We start from the raw sequence: 25385 nt of genomic DNA, 5'->3' as shown, positions 1-25385 counted from the left end.
GCGCTCATTAGCTGGTGTCAGCTCTGTGAGTGGCAGTGTGTTCACAGCCGCGGTTCTCAGAATAGCTAGAGGATCTTGTCGCTCGCTAAATGATTATCTGAGGACCACTTCTGTACCCAGTCCCTGGAGAGCACCCACTGTCAGTGGAGGTGCCAGGGGCCCTGAGCCAACCCTCCCCTGGCCGTACCTACTGTAGCCTCTCTTGCACCAGCCAGTTCATTTCTGCCTGTGTTTATGGATCTGGGTCTTGACTTTGTTAAGGAGTTACTGATTTTGCTGAGACTGTAGGGAATTGTGTGGCTGACTAGTATCCACACTTTAGCTAGCAACATTAGCTAGTTAATATCTGTCTGTATACATGCTTGAGAATGTTGACATTGTAAAGTGTGTGTGTGTGTGTGTGTGTGTGTGTGTGTGTGTGTGTGTGGTATTATGTATCAGGTATGTAGTGTTGATATGTGACTTATTAGCATCTCGGGGTTGGTCCTCCTCAGGTACTTGTACGGCTTTGAGGAGTACTGTACCTCCACAACGATCACCTTTCGGATGGACCTCCCCCTGAAGTCCACAGAGAAGCCAGTTGCCAAGGGAGAGGGGAAGGCCGCCGGTGGAGCTGGGCCAGGGGCAGGGGCAGGGAGCCTTACCCCGGCAGCACACATCCCTGGGGAGGAACTAAAGACAGGCAAAGACGGAGATTCCAGTGGCCCCCAGCCTGCCTTCAAGGTGAGCGACACCGGGACCGGCCCTCCCATCTCTCTCTCTCTCTCTCTCTCTCTCTCTCTCTCTCTCTCTCTCTCTCTCTCTCTCTCTCTCTCTCTCTCTCTCTCTCTCTCCATCCACCCTTAGGCCATCCATGTCTCCATCTGTCTCCCTTCATAGAGCCCCAGGCCTTTCATCTGGTTATAGTGCACCCGTATGAGTGATGAGCAACAGGGGACTTTGATAGCTCTGACTGACTGCACTGAAACATCATAGGAGCGGCATTGCCTGTTCTGATGGTTATCACTGTCAGTTGCATTTACATCCGACAGAAAACTTTTTTTTTGATATAGCTCTTTTCAACAAAGTTGACACTGACAGCAGTATTTGTGTAATTTGTAATTATTTATACTTTTGGTGTAATTTCATGTTATTATAAGCATTTAGTATTTGTATAGTTCTTACTACATTTATTATCTCTTAATATCTTGTTTTGTTGTGAAATAGCCATAGTTACTGACATTGTATTCATCTAAATCCTCCCTTATTTTTTAGATAGCCCCTGCCCAGTGCCCCATATATCTGTAGTGGAGCCTAGTTACAGACATATCAAATACTTTTTTACTTCCTACACTACTAACTGAATGAAAAAGCAGCAAAATGAAAAGATGTTTGCACATGTGTGCACAGTGTGCAACTGTTTTTTTTTACCATTCCGTTTGATTTCTTTAAGCTCCAGCACAGCTGCGAAGGCTGAAACTGGATGAATGAATGTTTTTTTTTTTTACACTTTAAAATGTGAGACATTTAGCTCATCTGAGCGTCATCGGTGTGCCGTTTGCCTGAACCCCAACAGGAGGAGAGCGCAGAACCTAGTGGTCCAAACCAAAACACAGAGCAGGAAGACAACAACCACAGGGCTACTGCTAACGATGATGACGATGGTGACCACAACGATGACGATGATGATGATGATGATGATGACGAAGAAGACATGGATTGTAAAGAGGACGTCAGTCGCCAGCGCAAAACTGAGGAAGCAGAGCAAGGAGATGGTGTGAAGACGGAACCCTACGACGAGTCGGAAAACAAGGACCTATCTGGGTAGGTGGAACATGTGTGCTCGCAGGTTCCCCATTTAGGGAACGTTACACATTGTGTGCAGTCAATGCATGTGGCGTGTGGGCCCTCTGTAGAGAGAAATGGAGAACCAGAGAGAGCGAGAGAGAGAGAGAAAGAGAGAGAGAGAGAGAGGAGTGTTGCCTCACGTGGCTGCATCTGAGTCCTGTATTTCCTCTGTGTGGCTGTGTGCTCGGTGGGAGAGACTGCAGCTCCTCAGTCCTCCAGTCGCCTGCATGGCTGGCCTGCTCCCCGGCTCAAACGCCTCGAGGAGACAAAGCATGACAGCCTCCACCTAAACTGCATGTTGTGCAGAGCTCCTCGCGTGCAGTCTCTCTCTCTCTCTCTCTCTCTCTCTCCTTCTCTCTCTTTCCCTCTCTATCTGTCTTCATCTGTTTTCCTCTCTCTCCCCTGCTTTCCCTCTGTCTTCATCTCTCGCTCTCCCTTTCTCTTTCTCTATCTTTCCTTCTCTCTTTCCCTCTATCTGTGCTACCCCTTCCACTCTCACCTCTTTCTTCACCTTTGTCTATCACTCTCTCTCTCTCTCCAAGCTTCTCTCCTTTCTTCTTCCATCTTTTTGTCTTTAAAGTAGAACAGGTAGGATAGATCTCCCGAGACATGTGCATAGATGTGAGACCTGTTGAAATACTGCTGCTGCTTCTCTCTCTCTCTCTGTCTCTCTCTCTCTCTCTCTCTCTCTGTCTCTGCCTCTCTCTCCTCTGCTGTGGAAGCTTCAGTTCCCCCAAAGCTCTTTGCTTTCAGCTTTTTCTGTTCTCTTTGGACTGTCGGTAAAGCAGTTGTCTTTAGGGTTTTATCTTTTTTTATCCATAGTTTGGATTTATCAGTAGGTGTTGAAGGGGGCTTTGTGTTGGTTATTTGACTGTAGGTGTTATTGTAGCTGCAGTGGTGTTAACTTCTGTAGTAGTGTATAGCTTTGTGACATTCAGTACAAAAGCTTCATAATTGTGTTTCTCTTCTGCTATGAAAAAAATCCCATTTTCTCATGCCCAATCCACAGCAAGTTTTAAGATAGCATTTTATATTGCTGTTATCGACAGCCTAGTATGGTTTTGTTTTTATTTTGGTGTATTTTGAGATAATTTAGTCTTCTGCTACTGAGGTTTTTTAGCATGGGTGGTAGTCCTTTGGTCTCTGTTGCATTCAGGTTTAGAACTTAGTGTTAGACAAAACATTTTCTTCCATTGTTTGTGAAGATATCATTGTTTTGTCTGATTTCGTTGTTTGGCTTTGGTTTAATCTTTGGTTTCATTCTCATTTACTTGCCATCAGTTCGTTTACTTTTCCTAGTGTTTTAGGGTGTGAATTGTAGTGTTCACTGAGTAACAGTGAGGAACTGTTGCCATATCATTGGTAGATCTCAGCTCCACTCTCCCCTTTTTAAGTGTTTTTTTATTTTTTATTTACTCCAGCAATCATTAAGCTTGGGTCCTGGGTCCTGCCTTGCATCTGAACTCACGGTGGTCGTTGTTGTCTTGGGCAGCACCAACCCCAGCCAACATCACATTAGGAATGTAGTTAGGGAGAGTTGCATCTGCTGCAGTTGTGCAAGCGCACAAAACTTGGCGAGACGTTTGAGGACGAATCAGACATTGTACCCTTGTAATGTGTCCTTATCGTATCGTATCGTAGGCGCGTGCGGGGTGTGTGAATGTGTGTGTTTGTGTTTGCGCGTGTGTGTGTGTGTGTGGGTCTCACGTGGAGATTGCGGCCTCTAGAAACTTCTAGCCTCTCTCACTGTGCTGCTGTCTAACATTCACTGTGTAGTAGCCTGAGCTGCTGTGCTGTGCTTTGCTGTGCCGACCTTCTCTGTGCCAATCTCTGCCGACCAATCCCCACCCTCCACTCCCCCCACTCCCCCATACTCTCTGCCCACAGAAAACCACTATTAATGGCCATAAGCGGTCAAACATATTAAAACCTGATCAGGTTCAACCAGCCTGAAGGGGGAGGAGAAATGAAGTAGATTCTTAATCATAGGCAGCCATGTTTATTTTTCTTAATCTTTAAATGCTCGATAGCACTGGATATAACAACTGGGACAACTGAATGAAAGAATAGTCGAACTCTAAATAGTAGAACATGTTCATGCAGGATTATCCTACGATAATCCTCTTTAACAGTCCTTAAACCACTTAAATCAGCTGTCCTTTAAGTTTGTAAAGTCCAGTTTGTGTTTAGGAGTGGTTGTGTGTAGTCGTGTGTGTGTGTGCATGCAAGGGGATGAGAGTAAAGGTCAGGTAGCTGGCTGATGACCCCCCCTTTGTGGCCTTTTGAGCTTTTAAGCAGTGGAAGGGTGGGGGTGGGGGGAGGGAGGGATGTACAGGAAGTACAGGAAGTAGGCTAATGTTAGGGAGCTAGGGAGCTAGTCAGGGGGTCCATTGGGTGGGATGGGAGGGGAGGGGTGGTTGTGGTCCTAGTGATGGTTGTGGTGGTGGTTTTGTGGTGTTCTGTGGGAGACCTAGGGCTAGGAAAGTGCTGAATTGTCTTTCTTGCAGGGCTGACAGCAGTAAGGAGGGGGAGGAGGGGGAGGAATTTGAGTGTTACCCCCCTGGGATGAAGGTGCAGGTGAGATATGGGCGAGGCCGCAGTCTGAAGACGTACGAAGCCACTGTCAAAGAGTCAGACCTGGAGGGGGGAGAGGTGCTCTACCTGGTTCACTACTGTGGCTGGAACGTCAGGTAAGGCAGGACCTGGGGATTCATGCCTATTGCCTATTTCATTTGTGAACACGCACCAACAAGAAATTAAAAAAGAAATACAAACACTGGGAAATTTCCCCCCCAGCCCCGCCCCCCCATGGATGTCAATGAGACACACATGAGAAACAAAATCATCTTCCTGATCATTCTTCTTTTCAATAATTCCTACACTCAAGATTGAGCTGCATCCATGTCCTCTGATTTCTATTCTCCTTGTAGATTGCATTGTGGCCATCTAGTGGTTGAAACCGAAAGTGATTGGATGAAAGTGAACTGACCTTTTTAAAGTGCCGACAGCTTGGTATTCCCCTGGTGAAGAGAGGAGGGCACAGAGAGACAACAATGTTTTGCAGTTATGCTCGGGAGCCCCCCCCACCCCCACCCCCACCCCATACTCACCCCATGTCTCTGTGTCTGTGAAGATGCCCGTCTCAGTGATACCGTGGTGCTGTTGTGTAGAGCAAGTCTCTCTCAGTTCCCCAGATGCGTCTTCAGTGTACTTACATAGGAGGCTGAAGGAGAGGTCCCCCTGTAGCTGTGAGGGTACTTTGCAATCTCTTCGAGTGTTGCCGAATGGGCTGTAATGACTGGAGAAGAGCCTTGTTTGTCTGTTGGTTAAACGTTAGGGATGACATAGAAGATGTATTTTTGTGATGTGGGCTTTGCAAACCGATAAGAATCAGTATCTATCTGTTTATTTGGGCTTTTGATTATTATTTGCTGTCTTGTTGTGATGGAAAATTTGTTGTAATTCCATTTTCACCTTTTAGATAGGGCTTTCTGGCAATGAAGAAGCTTGCTGTGTGACATTTCTGTTTGGGTGTGCGTGTGTGCGTGCGTACGTGTGAGCGCGCGCGTGTGTGTGTGTGTGTATTTGTGTGTGTCAATGTGTGTCTGTCTGTGTGTGTGGTCGCTGTATGGCTGATGCTTGTTTGTGTAGCATTTGTTAGTTCTGTCCTTGTAAGCCCTTTGGCAACTGTGATGATAGAAGTTTTGATCATTTTATTTTTCCAATCAGATATGACGAGTGGGTCAAAGCGGACAAGATTGTGCGCCCAGCCAATAAGAATGTACCTAAAATAAAGCATCGCAAAAAAATAAAGGTAGGTTGTGTCCATCTTTGAGTCTGGGCTGCAAAAATGATCTGTGAACACGGATATTTCGGATATAACTTGATCTACAACTTGATTTCTTTTTAATGTTTTTCAGAACAAAGGCGAAAAAGAGAAAGACAGAATAGACAGACTCGGTGACAAAGACGACCTGACGCCCTCTAAAAATAACCGTGTCAACCGATCCTCCAAACCAAATGCCGGGAACGATGTTTTCACTAAGATGGAGGACTGTGATGACAAAGGTAACCAGCAAAGTCCAGTCAAGTCCAGCGAAATCAAATCCTTTCTCAATGGCCTTCAAGGCAAGTGTAGCCCCTGCTCAGTTTGCTCCTATAGCTATAGCTATAGCAGTTGAATATAGCTTAGGCCAATGACTATATGTAGATAGACATTGTGGCTCCCATTATGCTCTATAGAATTGAAGCCACTGTTCCGCCAACATATTGTCAAAGTTTTATATCCAGTTATTGACTTGGGCCTTATGGGCTATTCCGTAATCTACAGTTTTATGTTTAAAACAGTGCCATTAAGTAAGGATGCTTTCAAAATAATGTAACAATCAACATACAATGTGCATTCAAATATGAATATGAAACCTAAATGTAGACACATTTAAGACAGGAGATAACTTGAGAGAAAAACCATGCCTGTTGCACAGTATTGTATATCAGGCGTGCCTGACACTTGGCATATACCCACAGTCACACAGTAATAATGCTCGTTGGTTTTATTTTACTTCCTGTGATGAGATTTATCAAAACGGTTTGCTCATAGTCCCTAACTTTCTGGTGTCCTCTGTGTCACAGGTTCTGAGAGCTCGTCAGATGACAGTGAGAGGGAGGAGGAGGACGAGGCCGAACACGATGAAGTTGAAGGTCCCGTCGGCCGAGGAAGTCACCGGAAAGAGCCCCCTCACGCACTTGACCGCTGGGAGGGAGGGCCCCCGTCGGACAGTTTTAAGGCTTCGCCAGCCGCAGGCAACGCCCAGGAGGCCAGCGGTCAGGAAGGACCCGAACCAGGCAAGCGCAGGCTGGCGTTCGAGCCCGAGGCAGAGAGTGGCCCACGCAAGAGGAAAGCGGAGGCCCCGGCAGCTACAGATCGCACTCCAAAGAGTCTGGCCAAGAGCAAATCCAGGAGCACCAGGTCTGGAGACTGGCTGCCCAGCAGCTCGCCAAAAAAGCAGGAGGAGAGGACTTTAGGGGGCGGGCAGGAGCAGGGGGGGGCCACCAGCAGCAGCTCGGAGGACGAGGCCAGCGCTGCCGCCGAGCCCGTCGCCAAGGAGGAGCCGAGAGGACATCCGAAGACCAAAGGCTCCCCGGCCAAGAAGTACAACGGCCTGAAGGAGAAGTCGAAGGGCGGGCGCTCCTCCTCCTCGGCCTTCTGGGAGATCCCCGACAAGAGGGCTAAGGTGGCAGCGGGCGGCGCGGAGGAGCGGCAAGCGGGCGGCTGCCGGACCAAAGGCCAGAAGGACGTGTGGTCCAGCATCCAGCCCCACTGGCCCAAGAAGACGCTCAAGGAGCTGTTCTCGGACTCTGACACAGAGGCGCAGAACTCCCCTCCGCCGCCACCGCCGGCCGTCGCACCTCCGGAGGAGCCCCGGCCAGGCACCGGCACAGACGCCGACGGCGACGGCGAGCACATGGAGGAGGACGAGCCGGCCGAGGAGGAGCCGATGGAGGAGGACAAGATGCAAGAGTACCCCACCAGCAGCGGCAGCGGGAGCAACTCTGTCATCAACACCCCGCCCACCACGCCCGAGTCCCCCACCCTGAGCAGCAACGGCGCTGGTAGCGGCAGCGGCAGCGGAGGAGGAGCAGGAGGAGGAGGTGGTGGAGGAGGAGAAGGAGTAGTAGGAGTAGTAGGAGGCACCACGGAGGCCCCAGGGCGGACGCCGGCCTGCAGTAGCCCCGCGCCTCCTCCACAGGCCCCCGCCACCCCTGCCTCCGGCTCCCCGGCGGCAGCTTCACCGGCAGGACCGATGCTGGAGGAGCGTTGCGATGGCCGCCTGGGCCGCAGCGAGTCGGACAGCAGCACGGTGGAGGTGGAGAGTCTGGGAGGGGAGCTGCAGGAGATGACCCCCCAGGAGGAGAGGGCTGGTTCCCCCTCGAAGGCGTTTGAGACGAGCCTCTCCTGCAACAGCAACAGCACCTGCAGCCTGGACCTCAGTCACAGCAGTCAACAGGAGAGCGAGCAGAAATCCAAAGGTGAGGATCCAACGCTGCACAGTTCATTTGGATTTATTTGCACATTATACTGCAAACTGCAGTTGGTTTGTTTTGATGAAGTACAAATAAATCTAATCAAAATAGCCCAGTTTGATTGATATATTAAAAAATGAATTCATTACAATGACACTTACCTGTTCCTGAACTCTTTAGTTGGTTTGCTGAGTCCGTTCTACTAAAAGTTGTGGCTACTACAAAGGCTGAATCTAGTGCTTTGAACTGAATTGAAATGCATGACCAAAATATGGGTTTTACCCACTGTCAGGAATGTGCTGTGTAGTCCAATTTAGTTTGAAGTCCTTTAGAGTAAAACACAGAAGCTTAACCGTGGTCTTGGCGTGCCGCTCATTTCCTCTCATCTTTTCCTTGGGCAGCATCAGCCAGTCAGAAACGACACAAAGAATCCCAAGGTGGCGTAATATCAAAGAAACACAAGAGAAGCCACAAGAGCATGGGCCTGCATCCTAAGAAGAGCCGAAAAGCAGGTACGTGCACGTACATGCGCGGGAACATTTGGATGTGTAGTTGTGTTGTGTCGGCCCCCGGGAGGCTGGGAAGCCTTTTGGCTGGCTGGGTGACACGGTGTGGATCGGGAGTGCTGCTGGCGCTCTCTCTGTGTCGGCCATGTGTAGGACCAGCTGCTAGCACTTTCTTCCTCTCTATCAGAAAGATAATGATCAGATTTGCATGGAGATGAGCAGCATAATGAGCCTCTGATTCGTAACAAAGTGCTTTACGGACAGATTAACCACCAGCAGTTACACTGGGCCGGCTGCTCCAGGGCCTCCCCGTCTCCAAAATAAACGTGTTGTCAATTTATTATTTGTGGCTGTCATTTCCCATGGTCCTTCAGGCTTTTTGGTTCAGTCCTCAAACAGGCTTATTGTTTTAATAGTGCCAGGTGTTAATTACACAGGATTCAAAACATAACCTGTAACTCTATCTGGTAAAGAAAATCATATAAGTGAATACCACTAATACTACTACTGATATGCTGATGATCGAGTAGAAAGAGAATGCAGAAAATGAAAGGGATGTTCCAGGTGACGTGGACCAATATTTTTGATTTACCAAAGGGACAAAATAAGGTTAACATTTAACGCAAGACTTTGAGGAACTTGATGCTCACAAATGTATCTCTCTTCGCCCCCCCCACCTCCCTCCCAACAGCCCACAGTAGTGACAGTGAGGACCAGACAGTCAGCGAGAGCGCGTCAAAGTCTCCCACTGCCAAACCCAACTCGTCGGACCTGAAGCCAGCCATCTCTCCCAAGTGCCCCGGCAGGACCCCGCCGTCGGGACACAAGTACCACAAACATGGGGATGGGGAGCATGCACACCACCACCACCGGGAGCACCAAGCTCGCACTGCCCGGGTTTATAAGTGGAGCTTCCAGATGTGTGAGTGGAACCGACGTCTCTGTCCTTACACTGATCCAATCTCTAGGTGCTTTATCGGCATGATAAACAGGCACTCATATTGTCAGTCTTTAGACTCTAAAGTTTAGTATATCTGGTATGACTATAAATCCTAACATACAGAATATACTCATCAACAATACAAGAAAAGTATATTCTGGTGCATTCAATGCCTGCACACACAGTTGATATGACCAAGGTTTTATATAATAAAGACCTCAAAACATTTCAGCACAGAAACAATTAGATGAAATTGAATCCTAGAGGTGTTAATTGAGGCTTTTTCTGTAGTTTCGCATAATACGTGAGAAATAAGGATCAGAGGAGTTATAAACATTAACATTAGTTTAAACTGCTCATTAACAACTACATATGAGTTTCCTAATTCTGTATTTTATTATTTGTTTTATACAGCTGATCTAGAGAAGATGAACAGCTTGGAAAAGATATCATTCCTCCAGGAGAAGCTGCAAGACATCCGGAATCACTATCTCTCCCTCAAGTCGGAGGTGGCGTCCATCGACCGGAGACGAAAACGTATGAAGAAGAAGGAGCGAGAAAGTGAGTCTACTGTCCAACTGTCCAATTGGCTCCTCGAAGTAGGGCTTCAGTTAGTTGTCAACTATAGGATTAATCGCCAACTATTTTAGTAATCAATTAATTGTTTTTTTTTAAGGAATAAACCCCCATATTTTGTGGCTGGCTTATTGAATGAATTGATGAATTTTGGGAGTGATCCATATCACCGTCTGGATCCAGGAGGCGGTTATGTTTTTACTTGGCGGAGATCTGCACTCTTCAAAGTGCTTTTCTAGTTTGATCTGAATGGACTAAACAAGCTGAATTGACAGCTTGGCCAAATAACCATCCATGTCAGTTAATGTTTGGGTGTTACTGAATGCTAAAATGCTCAAATAACCGTGGTTTGTCCCAGGTCATAGAGGTGAAAAGGGTACATGATGAGTGTTTGTATTTGCCGGTTGGACAGTTTCTAATGACCTGTGCCATTTCAGCAGGTGCGGTGGCAGCCTCATCGTCGTCCTCGTCCTCCTCTCCGTCCTCCAGCTCCCTGACGGCAGCCGTGATGCTGACCCTGGCCGAGCCCACCGTCTCCAGCTCGACCCAGAACTCTGGCGTGTCGGTGGAGTGCAGGTGACAGGAAGCGAGACGATGGCGAGCGCTCTGAGCACTTAACCAGCACCCGGGGGCCTGGCCCTGCCTCTGCCCTTTCCCCAATAGGACAAACCAGGACAGACCCACACAAACCCACACAGACGCTGGGGGCACAACAAACTGACCGGAAATCAAGAAGAAGAAAAAAAAACCTGAACAAGCACTATTTTCTATCGACAACTGTTTCCTCGGCAAGCTAATTGCACTTAAGTGCACTTTTATTCAAAGGCAGACATGTGGAGGGAGAACCAGGAGGAAAAAAAAGTACAAAGCTGTTTTTTGTTGTTGTTGTTGTTCTTATTCAGAAATGTTCTTTTTAAGCAATAATTATGTCCATTGAGTGTTTTTCTTTTCCTTAAAGTAATTGGCTGGCCAGCACTATCTACTGTGAGGCCTACAGAATCATAACTCATACAAAAGTTCAGTGCGACATGCACTCTGTTTTTAGTCACGTTAGCCTCTCTCCTCTCGTGTGTAATGTAACGTAATATGCCCAACCACATCCACAGAAATCAGAACCAACAACAAAAATGGGATCTCCATTGTTTTGAGAGCAGCTAAGCTCCATTTCAGTAGCAGTGATCATTAAAGACTGAGTCACGTCATCCAATTGTTTGGGGGAGGCAAATAGCAGGGAGGGCTTCGGAAGTGTGTAGCAGGGGGATAATTCACTGACAGCTAATAAGTGGATGAATACTGAGCAATGCTGTAGTGCCTTGTAGGTTCCTCTTTTTGGGCACTTTGAGGAAACCATGCAAAGAGAGTTCGAATGGTTTGGATGACCTATCAGTGAAGGGTCATGTATCTGGCCTTCATAATGCCTTTCTTAAGAGTTAAATGGTGCTACTTGTAAATATTGACCATGCCATTACTACAGCTTGAACTATGATGTTCATTCTTGTCACAAAAACTCCGAATTACGAGTGTGTTACGAATTGGAACAATGCCTTATGAATGTCCGTTAACGTTTGGGTGTCATTTAAAGCTTAAATGAGCCTTATGAAGACCTTATACAGACTCCCCTCACCCAATGTGCCGCCCTGTACCGATTCTCTTCACCCTTCAGATGATTAAGACACGTTTGTCTTGTTTACAAAAGACTGAAGTAACCGGGCAGGAGTGGTTCATCAGGCCAGAGCCTGAAGATGATCATAAAGTAATAAGTAAATCAACATCCTTGGCAGCCATTTTAAATGTTTCTTACTACTGAATAATTACATAGCCCCAGACAAAAGGGGCTCAACCATAACGTGGCAGTATTTAGATGTGCAGTGACAGAGTTATTATTAGTATTTGTCTCGATTAGATGATTATTATTGATTAGGATCTGTTCAATTCCACATGTAGCCTTTTCTTTCGTGTCTTTGTGTCTTCCTTCCCTCCTTCCTTTCTTTTCTGTTGTCGCTTTTTAAACGTCATACCCTCTGACACTCCGCGTTTGCATTAGCCCACTGAAAAGCACTTCATAAAACTGCACCAGATTTTATTGTTGTCAAAGGGAGTACTTTGTGGCCTGATCTTCACAACAGTGGACAGAATGATATGTATGACTGGAGCTCCTGATTGCCAGGTCTGATTGTTCTGACGATAGAAAGTATGTTGTGATCCAATGTGATGTCTTTTGTAATCCCTACTACACTCTGTTACCCTTTGTTTTCTTCTCTGCTTGAGTAGGAGGTAATTGGAAATGATTCGGAATAAGAGTCTGTCACTATTGAGTGGAGAGGACCCACCGCAGCTCTTAGTAAGATAACACCTCTCCCTGGAACCTTGTAGGCCATGATTGGGTAATTCAGATCATGGTGTTTTATTAAAATGGTTCACACTTGAAAGGCATTGCCTTTCCTCCAAAAAAGACTACTCCTCCGTATTAATATGGTTTGCAATTTCTGACCAAGAAAAGGGTGTTAAAAAGTGTGGATTTAGAGTCATAGGTATGTGAAAGATCACTGAAGAAATCTCCCATGTCCCCTTTGTATAGACTCCCTGTTGTACCATAGCCTGAAGGTCTGTTCCGTCTGGCACTTGTATGTAACTGTATGCCTTTGTTATACATTTGTATATTGAGAAGTGTGTTTTAAGTCAAGCTATTTAATATCTTGTACCATGTACTTTTCTGTACAGGCAGTTTTACCGTTTCAACTGTAGTTGCTGTGTACACTCTGAAGGTAAAAGCATGTGTTTCTTTCTTTCTTTCTTTCTTTCTTTCTTTCTTTCTTTCCTTCTTTCTTTCTTTCTTTCCTTTCATTCTTTTTTCTTTCTTTCTTTGTCTCTGTATTTCCTGCATTAATTTTGTTCGTTCCCTAATGTGAGTTCCATTTCAGTTCATACGTAGTATGAACCGTTCAGTTCGTTCATAGTTTTTCATATTATTTCAACAACACATGCTTTCTGAGTTTCTGATTTTTATTTGTTTTTTTTTTTCTGTTAGATTAGTTGTGCTTGTACTAGATGCCTTTTGTGTTTTATCGTGGTTTGAAAAGTATTTTCAAATATGTACATGGGTTGTAAAGTTTTATGGATCTTTGCAAAAATGTGGTCTGACAGGATGAGAGTGTGAGCGAGAGCGTTGAGAGAAGAAGAAAGAGAAAATGGTAAAGCTTATAAGAAAGCTCTATAGTATTTATTAGGCGCTGCAGACGATGGACATTGTGTAATTTATTGTACAAATGTAAGCAAAAAAGGAAGCCTCTGTTTGAAATAAATGCCATAGTTTGTGAACTTATATGACTATGTTTGATGAGTTTTCGAAGCACAGTGACAATGAATATTGGTCACAATCACACAAATGTCCCACACATTTATTGGTAAAAACATTGTTAATGTAACGTTTGAAATTATTACTAAATTGACAAATAGCTATGCTGACCAGCACTATAGGTTAGAGTTGTACTAATTATGATCTAGTTTGAGTATTTTGGATATCCTACCTGTACTTATTGTTAGATAACAGATGTACTCTCCAATAATATTGAAGTAGGCTATGTTATGGTTGGTGTGTATGTATGCAGTGGTAATGCATGCCCGTTATTACCCAGTAGTCTAGTACTTAAGTGAATCTGAGTCCAACAGGTCATGCTCCAGCCCACTACTTGGTTTGTATATGAATATGAAACACCATGTTCATACAACTACACAACATACCCTCAAGTCACACGCTCCTGCAGGTCTTAAGACCTCTCCCATCCTATTCAGGCCCTGTGGCTGTAGATTGTCTAGCCGAACAGACACACTGAAGATGTAAGTTACGGCCTGCCATCAGGCCAATGGTATTACTGGCTTGACACTTCATGAAGAGGAAGCGGTGTGGTGGTAGGAATTTGAATCCATGCTAAAAAAGATGTGTATTTTGCACCTTCAACCACAGCTTTTGTTTAGAAGGAAGCTGTTCTCATGTAGCCTACCAGGTCTACAAATACTTGAGGGTTGAGATTTTGCAGGCTATGAGGACTACGTCTTCCTTGAATCTCTTTCTTGCTTTATAAATACTGCAGAAGGCACCGATCCATTTTAAGAATACTACTTGTTCTTGTTATTTCGATATCATCAGTGTGCTCTGCATACTGCAGTGGATCCTAAACATTCAGGCATTCAGAAGGCTACCTAATCAGTCACTTCTGTCGTCATGAACGGGTCCTTCCTCCTGCGTCCAATGTCATGTGGTGTTTTGCATGGAGGCTTAGCATTAGCTCTTGGCAGCAAATTCTGTAGGCTGTTGGATCCTGATAAGCCTCCAAATTTTGGTTGGAGATGATGGGCAGTAAGACAAGCACGCTTGCGGCTGGTGTCTGCGGGGCCTTGGTCATCGGATATTGTATTTATTTCGACAGAAAACGACGGAGTGATCCAAACTTCAAGAAAAAACTGCTTGAACGTGAGTCCTAGCTCATGCTTTACCGACTGTCGAATTTAGCATCGGCTAGCTCAGTCAGAGCTTCTTGCGACGTAACATTAAAATCTTTAACCAGTTGAGAATGAGATGACATATTTCTGTCTTGCTCGTCCTATTGGCAGTATTATATTATTGCTAAAAGTACACGAGCAATGTGGTTTGTATTCGGTTGTAGAACTCTGTTATGTTTATCAGTTAACGTTAAGGGTTGTAGGAATGCTAACGTTAACGTTATGCTAGTCACTCAAGGGCTGTCGTGCTAGACTCGTTATTGAGTAACGCTGCACTTAACTCATAACCTCGTGTGTGAAGGTAAATTGGCTTTAAACTGGTCCAAATCTTCCAATTCTGTAAACGTTAACGATGTAACGTAACAATTTAGCTACAACGAAGACAGCTTAACGTTAACGTGATCTGATAACAGCTTTGTGAGTAGATTTGTAATGTTAACACTAATCTAACCTGTCTGAAAAGGCAAATGGGTGGCCTAACAGGTAATGCGTGTTTGGTAACGCCAGTTGAAGATGCAGTTTCTCTAGGGAGAAGAAGATTTGCCTACTAATTTTCCTTGGGCCAAGGACTGAAGTCAGGGTAACCTTGGACCTTAGTTCGGGAAATGACACCGTTGCGTAGCATTTCTCTTTGTAACATCAGTTAGCGAGAGTTGTACTTGTGTGTCATTGAAATACTCAAATAAAATTGTATGTATTGCTTCTGACCTCTTAATTTAACATGCCACTCAATTTAGGAAGGAAGAATCAGAAAGTTTCCAAAGCAAAGACTGGACTTGCCAAGGTGAGTTGTGGTGATGTAGTCTGTTGTAAATGTGCCAGCTTCTAGACTCTTTGCATATCTTATGAAATGACCATGCACACACACACACACACACCATAGCTCAGGGGTATGTATGAGGCTTTGCTGAGTCAGTACTAAACATGTTCTCTGTTTCTTCCAGCTGCCTGATTTGAAGGATGCAGAAGCAGTGCAGAAGTTCTTCCTGGAGGAGATCCAACTGGGAGAGGAGCTCCTGGCCCAAGGTACGCCCCCCAGGGTTCACACGGCAACACCAGCTGGGGGGGATGACTGCACACATCTACTGCGTCAGCAAAGCTTTATGAGGGTGGCAGAAGCTGAATCTGTTATGTCTTTGCATATCTTATTATGCAATAATGCAGTAATGCATTGATTACAGGATGCCTGCCACCCAGCATAAACTCAGAAAAGTTTGCAACCAGGCAAATTACAAATTACATTACATTTTTGGAGCATATAGCACAGGTGCTTCCCAGAGGGGATGAGACTGTCTCTTCTCAATCTCTGTTCGGTGATGGAGGTTTCTGATCCCTACAGCTTGTAAGATTGTATGCATGAAGGAACAAGGAAAAAATAATAGATGGCTGCATTCTTCAAAACCCCCCATATGCCTTTTGTAGCTTTTGGGACAAGCAAGAATGCAAGATCAATTCTAGAACTATCCAAAGTGGAGAGTCTTGCTGCAGTGGCTCTCAAACTATTTCACCTCTAGAACATCTTTAACCAAAGCGTCAGTACCACTTTACAAGGGTGACAGAAGCTGAATGTGTTATGTCTTTGCATGTCTTCTCATGCACTAAAGGATTCATTACCAGACGCCTACAACCCAGAAATGTTGGCAACCAGGCTACTGCATTTTCTAGAGCACAAAACACCGGTGCTTCCAAGAGGGGATGAGACTGTCCCTTCTCAACATGCATGCAACCGCTATGCTTTACGAATTATTGATTTCCATACCTCCCCCACTCACAGGAGATTATGAGAAAGGTGTGGATCACCTGACCAACGCCATCGCAGTGTGTGGGCAACCTCAGCAGCTTCTGCAGGTTCTGCAGCAGACCCTGCCTCCCCCCGTCTTCCAGATGCTCCTCACCAAACTCCCCACTATCAGCCAGGTGAGTGTGTCGAACGTGGTGCAGGTACTACAGGCTCGCACTCTTAAAATGAATGTGTTGAAAACAACACATCTCTGTGTCCAGATAGGGACAATGCATTGATTTTGTTGTTTGTTACACAATATGTGTTGAACATAACACAACTTGTGTTCTTTTTAACACATCTTTGTGTCCATACAGGAACAACTAAGTGTGTCGTTTCCAAAACATTTGTTTTGAGAGTGCATGTATGCTGAAATGTTGATTGATTGATTGATTGAGGGCGTAAGTGGCATTTTGGTCAAAATTGAGTTATATACAGTATCTCACCTGAAAGCTCTTGATGCACTCTTTCTAACTGACAAAAAAACCAAAGGTCTTATCTGTGAACATACAGAAATAGTTCGAGAGTTGTTTTGGCTCTCCTGTAAAGTTGGTGAAATGTCATTTACGCCCTCTTGCGTCTCATACCTCGTAAGTGGTATAACATGGCATGGCCATTAGTGCCAACCCTGTTGTAGCTCCCGTCACAAGGGCATTCCTTTGTGGTCATTTGTGGACTGTGGCACACAGTGAAACTGATGGATCGCTGAAATTCTCATAGTTTTGGGGTGGAATAGATATAGAGAACTGGGGTTGTATATTTGTGTCTTTGTGTTGACAAGTTTTATGTAAGATTGAATGCCTGAAGGCAAAAGAAAAGTTGGTAAAAGTTGGCCGCATTCTTCAAAACCCCCCGTATGCTATTTGTAGCTTTTGGGACAAGCAAGAATGCAAGATTAATTCTAGAACTATCCAAAGTGGAGGGTCTTGTTGCCGTGGCTCTCAAACTATTTCACCTCTAGAACATCTCTAACAGAACACAAGGTTGCCTTTTCTGTGGAATGCCTGTGCATGAATGTGCACAACCCTGAAAGCGTTTTTTTCCCCTCTTGTCATTTCAGCGGATAGTGAGCGCTCAGAGTTTGGCAGAAGATGACATTGAGTGAGAATTGAAATGTGAAGTGTGTGTGTGTGTGTGTGTGTGTGTGTGTGTGTGCGTGCGCGCGAGAGAGCGAGAGAATGTGTGTGTGAGAGTGAGTGAGAGGGAGAGCGAGAGAGAGAGAGAGTGGTGGGACGAAACAAGATGGCTGCTCTTGACCTTGACCTGCCTCCTGTTCCCACTACTTCTGTGGCACTGGTGGCGGTGTAGGTGGAGCAGTGCTGCGAGACCAAGAGGCCGCTCTCTGATGCGACCAGAGACATTGAGATTTCCATTTACATGTAATCCTGCCTGTCTTTTCATGTTGTTTGTTTGTTTTGGTCATACAATTCTATTGACTTTGAGATTTTGGTGAGGAAATGTATATGGCACATATGTCTGTTTGTGTGCCTGTGTGTGTGTGTTTTAGTTTTTTCTTTTGTACGCGAATGGGGTACGCAAAAATCAATCACCCTATAATATTGATGACATTTGATTTGATGACCTTGTCATAATCGAAGCAAACACTCTGAAAACTGAAGCCTTGATAAACTGACACATGGGATGCCATGTCTTATTTCTTCATTTCCTACCGTGATCTTCACAAGGGTATTCCGTAGCCTGCTGTACCGTCATAGCAACAAGTGTCATGCTCAGCACACCAGTTTGATTGAATTAGTATTAATGTTGCAGTCCTCCTTCGTCCAAATACAGTGCATTCTTAGCAAAGACAGTTTTTGGAATCTACCTATTGCTTTTGGCCATATTGGGTTAATATCCTCAACCCAATTGACAGTAGAAGCTAGGCTACTGACATATTGTGATGCATTTTAATCTTAAGACACTGCAGTTATGTCAACAGTACCAATAAAACACATTGGCTTAGGTGAAATTGTTATTGAGTGTTATTTTATTTCTTATTTTACATTTCTTTAATATGTTACTTTGTTGCCATGCCAGCTCTGAGCCCCTACAGTACAGTAGGCACATTTTACATTTCATTTGCAGCGCTGTGCTGATCTGCCTGAAAGTGATGCATGCTAGAATTTTGCACAAGGCGAACATTCAACCAAATCTGCGCAACGCTGCATCAAGTCCAATGAGCTGATTCCATTTTCGTGACAGAGGGCCTGACTCGTTAGTTATAAGGTTTCAATATGAATATAGTCCTATGTATTGCTTTTAATATGTCCGATTTCAATTGTTTTTTGTTGTTTTTTCGTCAGGACAAAAACATTATAGAGGCTGTATTGGAGGCTAATGCAAGTAAACGCAGTTTAACATTCAAAGGTCACGCTCACTGTATCCACATTAACAATACACTCAACACTACAAATCATACCACCACTGGTATTATTAACTTTGGACAATAACCTCCACCATCAACATCAAACATGTCCTGAACGCCTATTCGTCCACCTACCTTCATCACAGAATTCATAGTTTTACCCTCCTGCACCCCTGATAATTCATAAATTCTGTCATTGTGAGGAAGCGGATACCTGATTGTATCATCTTTGACGAAGCTGATCACGTGTGCTTGTGTATAATGTGGGACTCGTAGTACACAGAATAAAATCGTCAGTGCTCTTCATAACACCAGCTGAAAGATTGTTATTCCACTCCAGGTAAGAATACGTTATCTTGAACAATAGTTTGACGTGTAGGCCTATACTGATAAAATAAATGTGTAGCAAATGTAAGCCTCTAAGGCGCATAACAACCTTAAAAGTAGGCTACATTGAATAGCCGACCGGCGCGAGTCAGCGTGGTCAGCTTGCTTGGATGAATGATGCAGAAAGACAACCACGTGGCTACTGATTGTGTGTATCTAAAAAGCCATGAAAGGGAATGTTGCCTGTTTACGGCCAATGGCTATTATAGCTAAAACAAAACTAATATAGCCTGATTACCATCGACTTTCAAAGGCTAAAACTAATAGCCTATAGCCTGCTTACATTGACCCACTGAGAAACCTAAACGTAATATTATTTTACCACAGTCTACCATAGCTAAAGCAAAACTAATAGCCTATAGCCTGCTTACATTGACCCACTGAGAATCCTGAACTTAATATTATTCTACCTGCTAATGGCGTTTTTCATTTACAAATTCGGTGTTTGCAATATAGACCAATTCTCCATAGGCTATGCTTATCTAATATGACATGTGTGAAATAGTCGCCTAATTAACATGCAGGTTTGCTATAACGTTAAGGCCATTCAAAACAGTAGCCACTGGATGGCAGTAGCAACACACGTAAGCATCCGGCTTGTGTAGGGAAATTGATTGTATGATTAACCTTGCCTACAAATCTTGTTCTGTTGTGAAAATATATGCCGGTCATGCAGGGGAACGGTAGTTTTGAATATTTATTCCTACACCAAGCCTAATCTCAGTGTAGGCCAAATATTGGTTTCCTCAGACGGGTTTTTAGTATTCTGTTCAGGCTCTGATGCTGTTCTAATTGCGCAGCCGGAGACAGCTGGATGAATAAATGAAACAAGGCTTTTGCATGGCTTTGTTTAATTTCTGGCCCCATTTCAAGTACAGCTTCTGAACATGATAAATTACAAGATTAAAAGCATAACTACTCACAAATGTTAGCACTTACAGAGCTGCCTGTACTGCAGAACTGTACAATAACAGAATATTTGTCTTTGAACAAGTCTTTTGGCAGCAAGGTGATTATTTCCCCTATCAGCATTCTGCTAGCTTCTCCTATCTTAGCCCCTACCCTGACCCCCCCAGCCTGAGTACTTGAAGTGGGCAGGCTGATGTATGTATTTTGGAGGCTGGCCTGGCACTGTTGCTAACCCAGTCTTTGGCGCACAGGAGTGGTGCAGAGAGCGCAGAGCTCTGCCCAGCGTGATGCCACTGAAGGGGAAATAAATAAAACGCAGCCACTAGCCTTCCAGGCCAGCTGCACTCACACTTTCCTGGAATGGCATTGTCGGTGGGCGGGGGGGGCGGTGGTGGTGGAGAGTGGTGCCTATTACACTTGGCTGTGTGTGTCGAAAGCCCCGTGCAGGGGGAAAACACTGTCTGTGCTGTGTGCACCCACTGCTGCCTGCACACCAGCTCCTGCTTGGCTATTAGTCTGCAGTGCATCAGTACCATTTACTCAGTCGTTATGGTGCAAGCATTTCATCTCTCAATTCATGCAGTTTCTGAAGTAATGTCAGTTAATGGTAGGATTGGGGTCTTATATTGCCAAGCACTTTGTACTAGCCTGAGCCAAGTGCGTAAAGCAATCGGATGTTTTTATTATTGTTTTGTTACAGTGTTCTTTAGTTCCATTTTATTGCTTTCAGCACACACATACAGCAAGGACGAGGTTGGTCAGTAATGGACTAACTGGCAATGGTGCAGTCTACGTGATACGCAGGACTACGCAATATACCCAATATATACGCAATATAGATGGTAAAAAGCATCACCATCTCAGTATACTACTTAGAATAGGCAAGGATACATATTAACATTTTGGGTTGATCACAATATGCCCACTACGGCTAACTGCTACATCACAGTATATCCTTTACAGCTAACTAGACTACACTGCTAGCTGCACTTTCATTGCCCCGGTGTTCTCCTCTGACCTGACATCCCAGCCCAGCAGTAGGTTTCTGCTGTGCTGCGCAGACGACAAACTGCTCTGAGGTTAACACAGACACACACACACACACACACACACACGCATGCATGCATGCAGACAGACACAAACACACACACACAAACATACAGACACACGCAAACACATGCACTCTCTCTCACAGACACACACACTTGCACACAGACACACACTTTCAGGCACACAAATACAGGCACAGGCACAGGCACACACACACACACACACACACACACACACACACACACTGAGGTTGAGGCTGAGGCTGTGTGTCTGAGCGTGCTCTGTGGCACAAAAGCTGCGTCATTAGCTGTAGGAGAGAGTTGCAGCAGCGGCCGGTAACGCACAGAGGGTCAGAGAGATGGAATATCTGCCCGCACAAGATGGCTGGATGACCAGCCCTCTGAACAGATGACTCATGCCATTATAAACTCCTCCACACATGTGTGTGCACACACACACACACACTTTCATACACCGATGCCAACTTACACATACACACACACACCGATGCCTTCTTACACATGCGCTCTTTCTCACTCACACACACACACACACAGCCTAGTTGTTTTAATTTCTGAGGACACACCAGTTACGTAAGAGCAGACAACCCGACATTTGAGACCTTCAGCCTGGCACGCTGTATGCCAGATGGCCCCGGAGGATAGGGGAACGGAATGAAATGTGGAGAGAAGAGAGGAGGAGGGGGAGGATGGAAAATCTGGCTGTTTCCTGACAAGCCTTTTTTTTTCTGTGTGCACAGACAGACATGTGCACATACGGATTGGATTACCATCCCACAGGACGCCTCAGAGCTTCAGGCGGGGCGCAAGCCACTATTGAACACGGCCTCTGTCAGTGGTCCAAGGGTGGATACTTCCTCAGTATCAACTTCACATCATGGATGTGGTGTTGGGTATACTGCCAAACAGCAGGGGTGCATTTTATACTTGCCAACATAAAGGCAGTTAGCAAGGTTATAACATTGAAGAGTCCGTTTAAATATAGCTGTAAACAGACGGATGGAATATGCATTTGCATGTAAACTACACGTTCCCGTTTCCCGCCTCTACGCGAGTGCAATAAAATGGAGACATACAGTGTGTTGGAGTCGTGCCCGCACATTAAAGGGGTCCTGTAAGATGAAAGGTGAAACTGCTTAAATCTACCTTGGCTTTTCGAAAACACTACCTCAAGGGCACGTCTGTTGACTGAAAATCGGCTGGGCCATGTGTCTGCCAGACGAAGCATGAATATTTCAGCAGCCTCGCTTATTTTTCTGGGTCATTGTCAATAAAGTGTGATGAGTCAGCAGTACTCCTCTCCCCTCCCCTCCCCTCCCCTCCCGGCCTCAGCCTCCTATCACACTCACAGGAGCATTTGCTGCTGCATATCTCCCCATCTCTGGGAAAAGAAAAAAAAACGCATTAGGGTCACCATGGCAACAGCATGGAATCCCCCAAGAGTGGTGCTCAGCTTGTTGTGAATTCTAGAAGGTTGACAGCAGGCTCCTGGATGAAGTCGTCGAATGTTTTGAGGAGCTGCCAACTTCACCTGCTACCAACGCCACCACCTTTTGTGTACCTATCCAGGAGCCTGAGTATGCATGCGTACTAGTGTATGTCAGACGTGAGAGGCTTATTAAGCTTCCCTGTGAAGTTCTCCAAGGGTAACTTACTCTGTTTGCTGGCCTGGAAGATTCCCTGTTGGACGACAAATCGAGGTCTAATTATTTTTATCCGTCCTTTTTATGATTACTGGTCTTTGGCAGCAGCCACCAGGCTCTCTGGAATACCAGGCGGGAGGAACTGGAAAATCCTACCCAACAATAAGAATGAAATATGAAAATTGAACGGCGGCCCGGAACGTCGAGTCAAAACGAAATGACAGACTGTATTTTCCATGAACTCACACACTCATACCAGAGCTGTTTTCTTTCTCTTTAGCTCCAATCTCCTCTCTCTCTCTCTCTCTCTCTGTCTCTCTCACACACACACACACACACACACACACCTTTTTCTGTTTGGATGGAATGTGTGGAAATGGCCACAAAGGACTGTAAAGATATTTTATGTGTGTGTGTGTGTGTGTGTGTCTGTGTCTCTGTGTTCATGTTTGTGTGTCTGTGGTCTGAGAGGGGGCTGAGGATGATGCTTTAGAATGCTAGTGACTACGTTTGGTGTGTTTGTGTGTGTGTGTGTGTGTGTGTGTGTCTGTGGTCTGAGAGGGGGCTGAGGAGGATGCATTTGGGGTCAGGCTGGAACAAGAACCGGGAGCTCTGAGCTCTGGTCTGAGCTGTTGGCATGTGCATCTGGGCGTGAGTGCCAAGCCCCGTCTGTGTGTGCAAATGCGTGTGTGTGTGTGTGTGTGTGTGTGTGTGCGTGCGTGCGTGCGTGTGTGTGTGTTGTGTGTGCGTGCGTGCATGCACGCTTGTGCATGTGTATGTGTGTGTGTGTGTGTGTGTGTGCACGGCTGCCTGTTTCCTTGGTAAATAAACATCCTGCACTCCTCGGTCCCTCCCTCCCCAGCTGCCGAGCGAGCACAGTCGCACTCTGTCCAGAAGGGGTCATGGAAGGCAATCGGCCCTGCCTGCTCAGCTCCCCAAAGACACTGTTCTGTCTCTCAACCACCTCCTCCTTGTCCTCCTCCTCCTCCTCCTCTACCTCCTCCCTCCTCTCCACCCCTTGTTCTGTGTTTCTCAGACCTCTCCTGCTCCCTCTAAACGAGTCGCAAAATTAGCTTCAACGTCAAAGCCCTCACGGTGAAAAGATGACCAAAGGGAGGAGGAGAAAGAGAGAGAGAGAGGGGAGGAGGAGGGAGGGAGGGGGGTTGGTCACAGAGAAAGTGACCGAGCCAGAGAGTTCAAGGCACAGTCACCGCTGCGGGGATTGCAGCTCATGGATAAAATGGACGCTCACTGTCTCATTGACGCGGTGCCCCCGATCAAAGTCCTCTCGCATGAGTGGGCAACCGTGGCAGTGCCAGTGCCAGTGCCCGGCTAGAAAAACCACTCACTGATGGCTGGCTGGCATGGAGGAGTGAAGAGGTCAGGGCCAGACCACAGTGCCGCTCCATGAGCTATTAGCCGTGCACTGGCATGCTGCTGGGATGTGAGACACTGAGTCACACCCGTGCGTCAGTTACTGATTTGAATTTGAATTTACCTTGGATGCCAACAGAAGGTGTTAACAATGAGCAGACGAGAGGATGTGCTTTCCAGTTCCCTACACCCCGATGTTTTTTATTGTTAATAATAATTCAACAGATTATATTACAGGGAATCATTGTTTTAATGAGGCATGGGAGTCGCGTAGGAGAAAAGATGTGTGCACAAAATTGTCAGAGTCATTCATTGTTGTTTGTGTAGTGATGTTGTTTTTGCTGCTTTCAGTAGGGGGCACTGTTGCTCCAGTGAATTTGTCTCGTGGCCAAAAGGGCTCTTTGAAAACATGATGGTTGCCTTCAACTTGAGAACCTCCCTGTTAGTAACAGATTCTATAAAATGTGAAGTCTACAGTAGAGAGTTGTTGAGACAAAGCAAAAAATCATGAACCTTTCTCAACGGGGCAGAACTCTTTGGAGGCCTGCCTTGTAAATGATCACCTCTGGTGATTGTAGCGAAGGTACCTAAATGCAATACATTTGGACCCTCCTAGTGTTTTCAAAGTATTTGAAACGTCTATATCAATCCTGTAAACGATTGTTTTGTAGTCAACGCTGTATTTGTGTATCCATATGAAGTCTGACCCTGGCCGTGGCTGACTTGGCTGTCCTCGGAGGGAATGTTCTGCATGTGGAGAGGATATCGGCCTGTTTGTTTGGCAAAGCCAGCGTGTCATGTGAAGCATTATGCTCTCGAGCTTCAAACTGTTAAACCGCGGGAGCTCGCTCTGTCTCGTTTGCAGAGAACAATAGTGCGGATGGAACTGGAGAGCCGAGAGAGAGAGAGAGAGAAGAGAGAAAAAGAGCGAGAGAGGGAGGCCAGGATTTCAGCACCCCCCCCCCCCCCCCCCCAAGCCCGGTCCCAGGCCCCCCTCTCTGGAATGCAGTCGCTCGGAATAACCCCACTGATCACTGGGTTGGGACAAAACCTTCCACGGCTAGAACTACATAAATAGCCCCAGTCCGCAGGAACATCTGCCACCTAGCAACCACAAGCGGGGTTAAAGAGAACGAGCAAAAAAGTAAACAACAAGTCCAAACGTGGTAGAGTATGGAGTGTAGACACAGTTCAGTGCCTGCTGGAGTATGTCATTTTCTCCTCCTTCCTTTCCCCCTCTCTCTCTCCCTCTCTTTCTCTCTCTCTCTCTTTCATTCTCTACTGAATTTCGTTCTTGGCACCTAGTCAGCAGCCCAGCCTAGGCACCATCGCCGTGCTCAGCAGACTGCGTCAGCCGAGGTGAAGCCGCCATGGGCGGAGAGACATGAGCTTGGCGAGCCAGCCAGAGTGTGAGCGGTGAGCCTGGTATTCGGGGACGCGCAGGGGAGTTAAAATAAACCGAAAGGCACTGTCATGCCTGCAGA

At 45.9% G+C, this 25385-nt stretch overlaps 2 protein-coding genes and 2 non-coding genes across 7 annotated transcripts in view; all 4 read left to right on the top strand.

Moving 5' to 3' along the window:
• The window catches only part of arid4b (AT-rich interaction domain 4B), a 47299-nt gene extending 34104 nt beyond the window's left edge, over positions 1 to 13195 (top strand). The window contains exons 15-24 of one of the 4 annotated variants that reach the window (XM_062519063.1): positions 495 to 723; positions 1556 to 1803; positions 4335 to 4517; positions 5557 to 5641; positions 5748 to 5895; positions 6460 to 7857; positions 8253 to 8363; positions 9049 to 9279; positions 9712 to 9858; positions 10311 to 13195. In XM_062519063.1, coding sequence (XP_062375047.1) covers positions 495 to 723; positions 1556 to 1803; positions 4335 to 4517; positions 5557 to 5641; positions 5748 to 5895; positions 6460 to 7857; positions 8253 to 8363; positions 9049 to 9279; positions 9712 to 9858; positions 10311 to 10453 — 2923 coding nt within the window. In that variant the 3' untranslated portion in view covers positions 10454 to 13195. Of the gene's footprint in view, positions 1 to 494; positions 724 to 1555; positions 1804 to 4334; positions 4518 to 5556; positions 5642 to 5747; positions 5956 to 6459; positions 7858 to 8252; positions 8364 to 9048; positions 9280 to 9711; positions 9859 to 10310 lie in introns of all 4 variants that reach the window. The other 3 variants (XM_062519062.1, XM_062519061.1, XM_062519064.1) reach the window with 3 other exon arrangements.
• A 928-nt stretch (positions 13196 to 14123) lies between these two features.
• Positions 14124 to 18122, top strand: tomm20a (translocase of outer mitochondrial membrane 20). The gene is made up of 5 exons (XM_062519662.1): positions 14124 to 14344; positions 15111 to 15157; positions 15318 to 15399; positions 16148 to 16290; positions 17214 to 18122. The coding sequence occupies exons 1-5, from the start codon at positions 14221 to 14223 to the stop codon at positions 17256 to 17258; spliced, it is 441 nt and encodes a 146-aa protein (XP_062375646.1). The 5' UTR covers positions 14124 to 14220; the 3' UTR covers positions 17259 to 18122.
• Positions 15760 to 15894, top strand: LOC134064527 (small nucleolar RNA SNORA14). The gene has a single exon (XR_009936307.1). It is a non-coding gene; the product is annotated as a small nucleolar RNA SNORA14 (small nucleolar RNA).
• LOC134064528 (small nucleolar RNA SNORA14) lies at positions 16987 to 17121 on the top strand. Its single transcript, XR_009936308.1, has one exon. It is a non-coding gene; the product is annotated as a small nucleolar RNA SNORA14 (small nucleolar RNA).
• Positions 18123 to 25385: the final 7263 nt, after the last annotated feature.

Source organism: Sardina pilchardus, chromosome 18, assembly GCF_963854185.1.
Source record: "Sardina pilchardus chromosome 18, fSarPil1.1, whole genome shotgun sequence".
Taxonomy (NCBI): domain Eukaryota; kingdom Metazoa; phylum Chordata; class Actinopteri; order Clupeiformes; family Clupeidae; genus Sardina; species Sardina pilchardus.
Note: the sequence above shows the minus strand (reverse complement) of the source record. Positions and strands in the feature narration are given on the sequence as shown.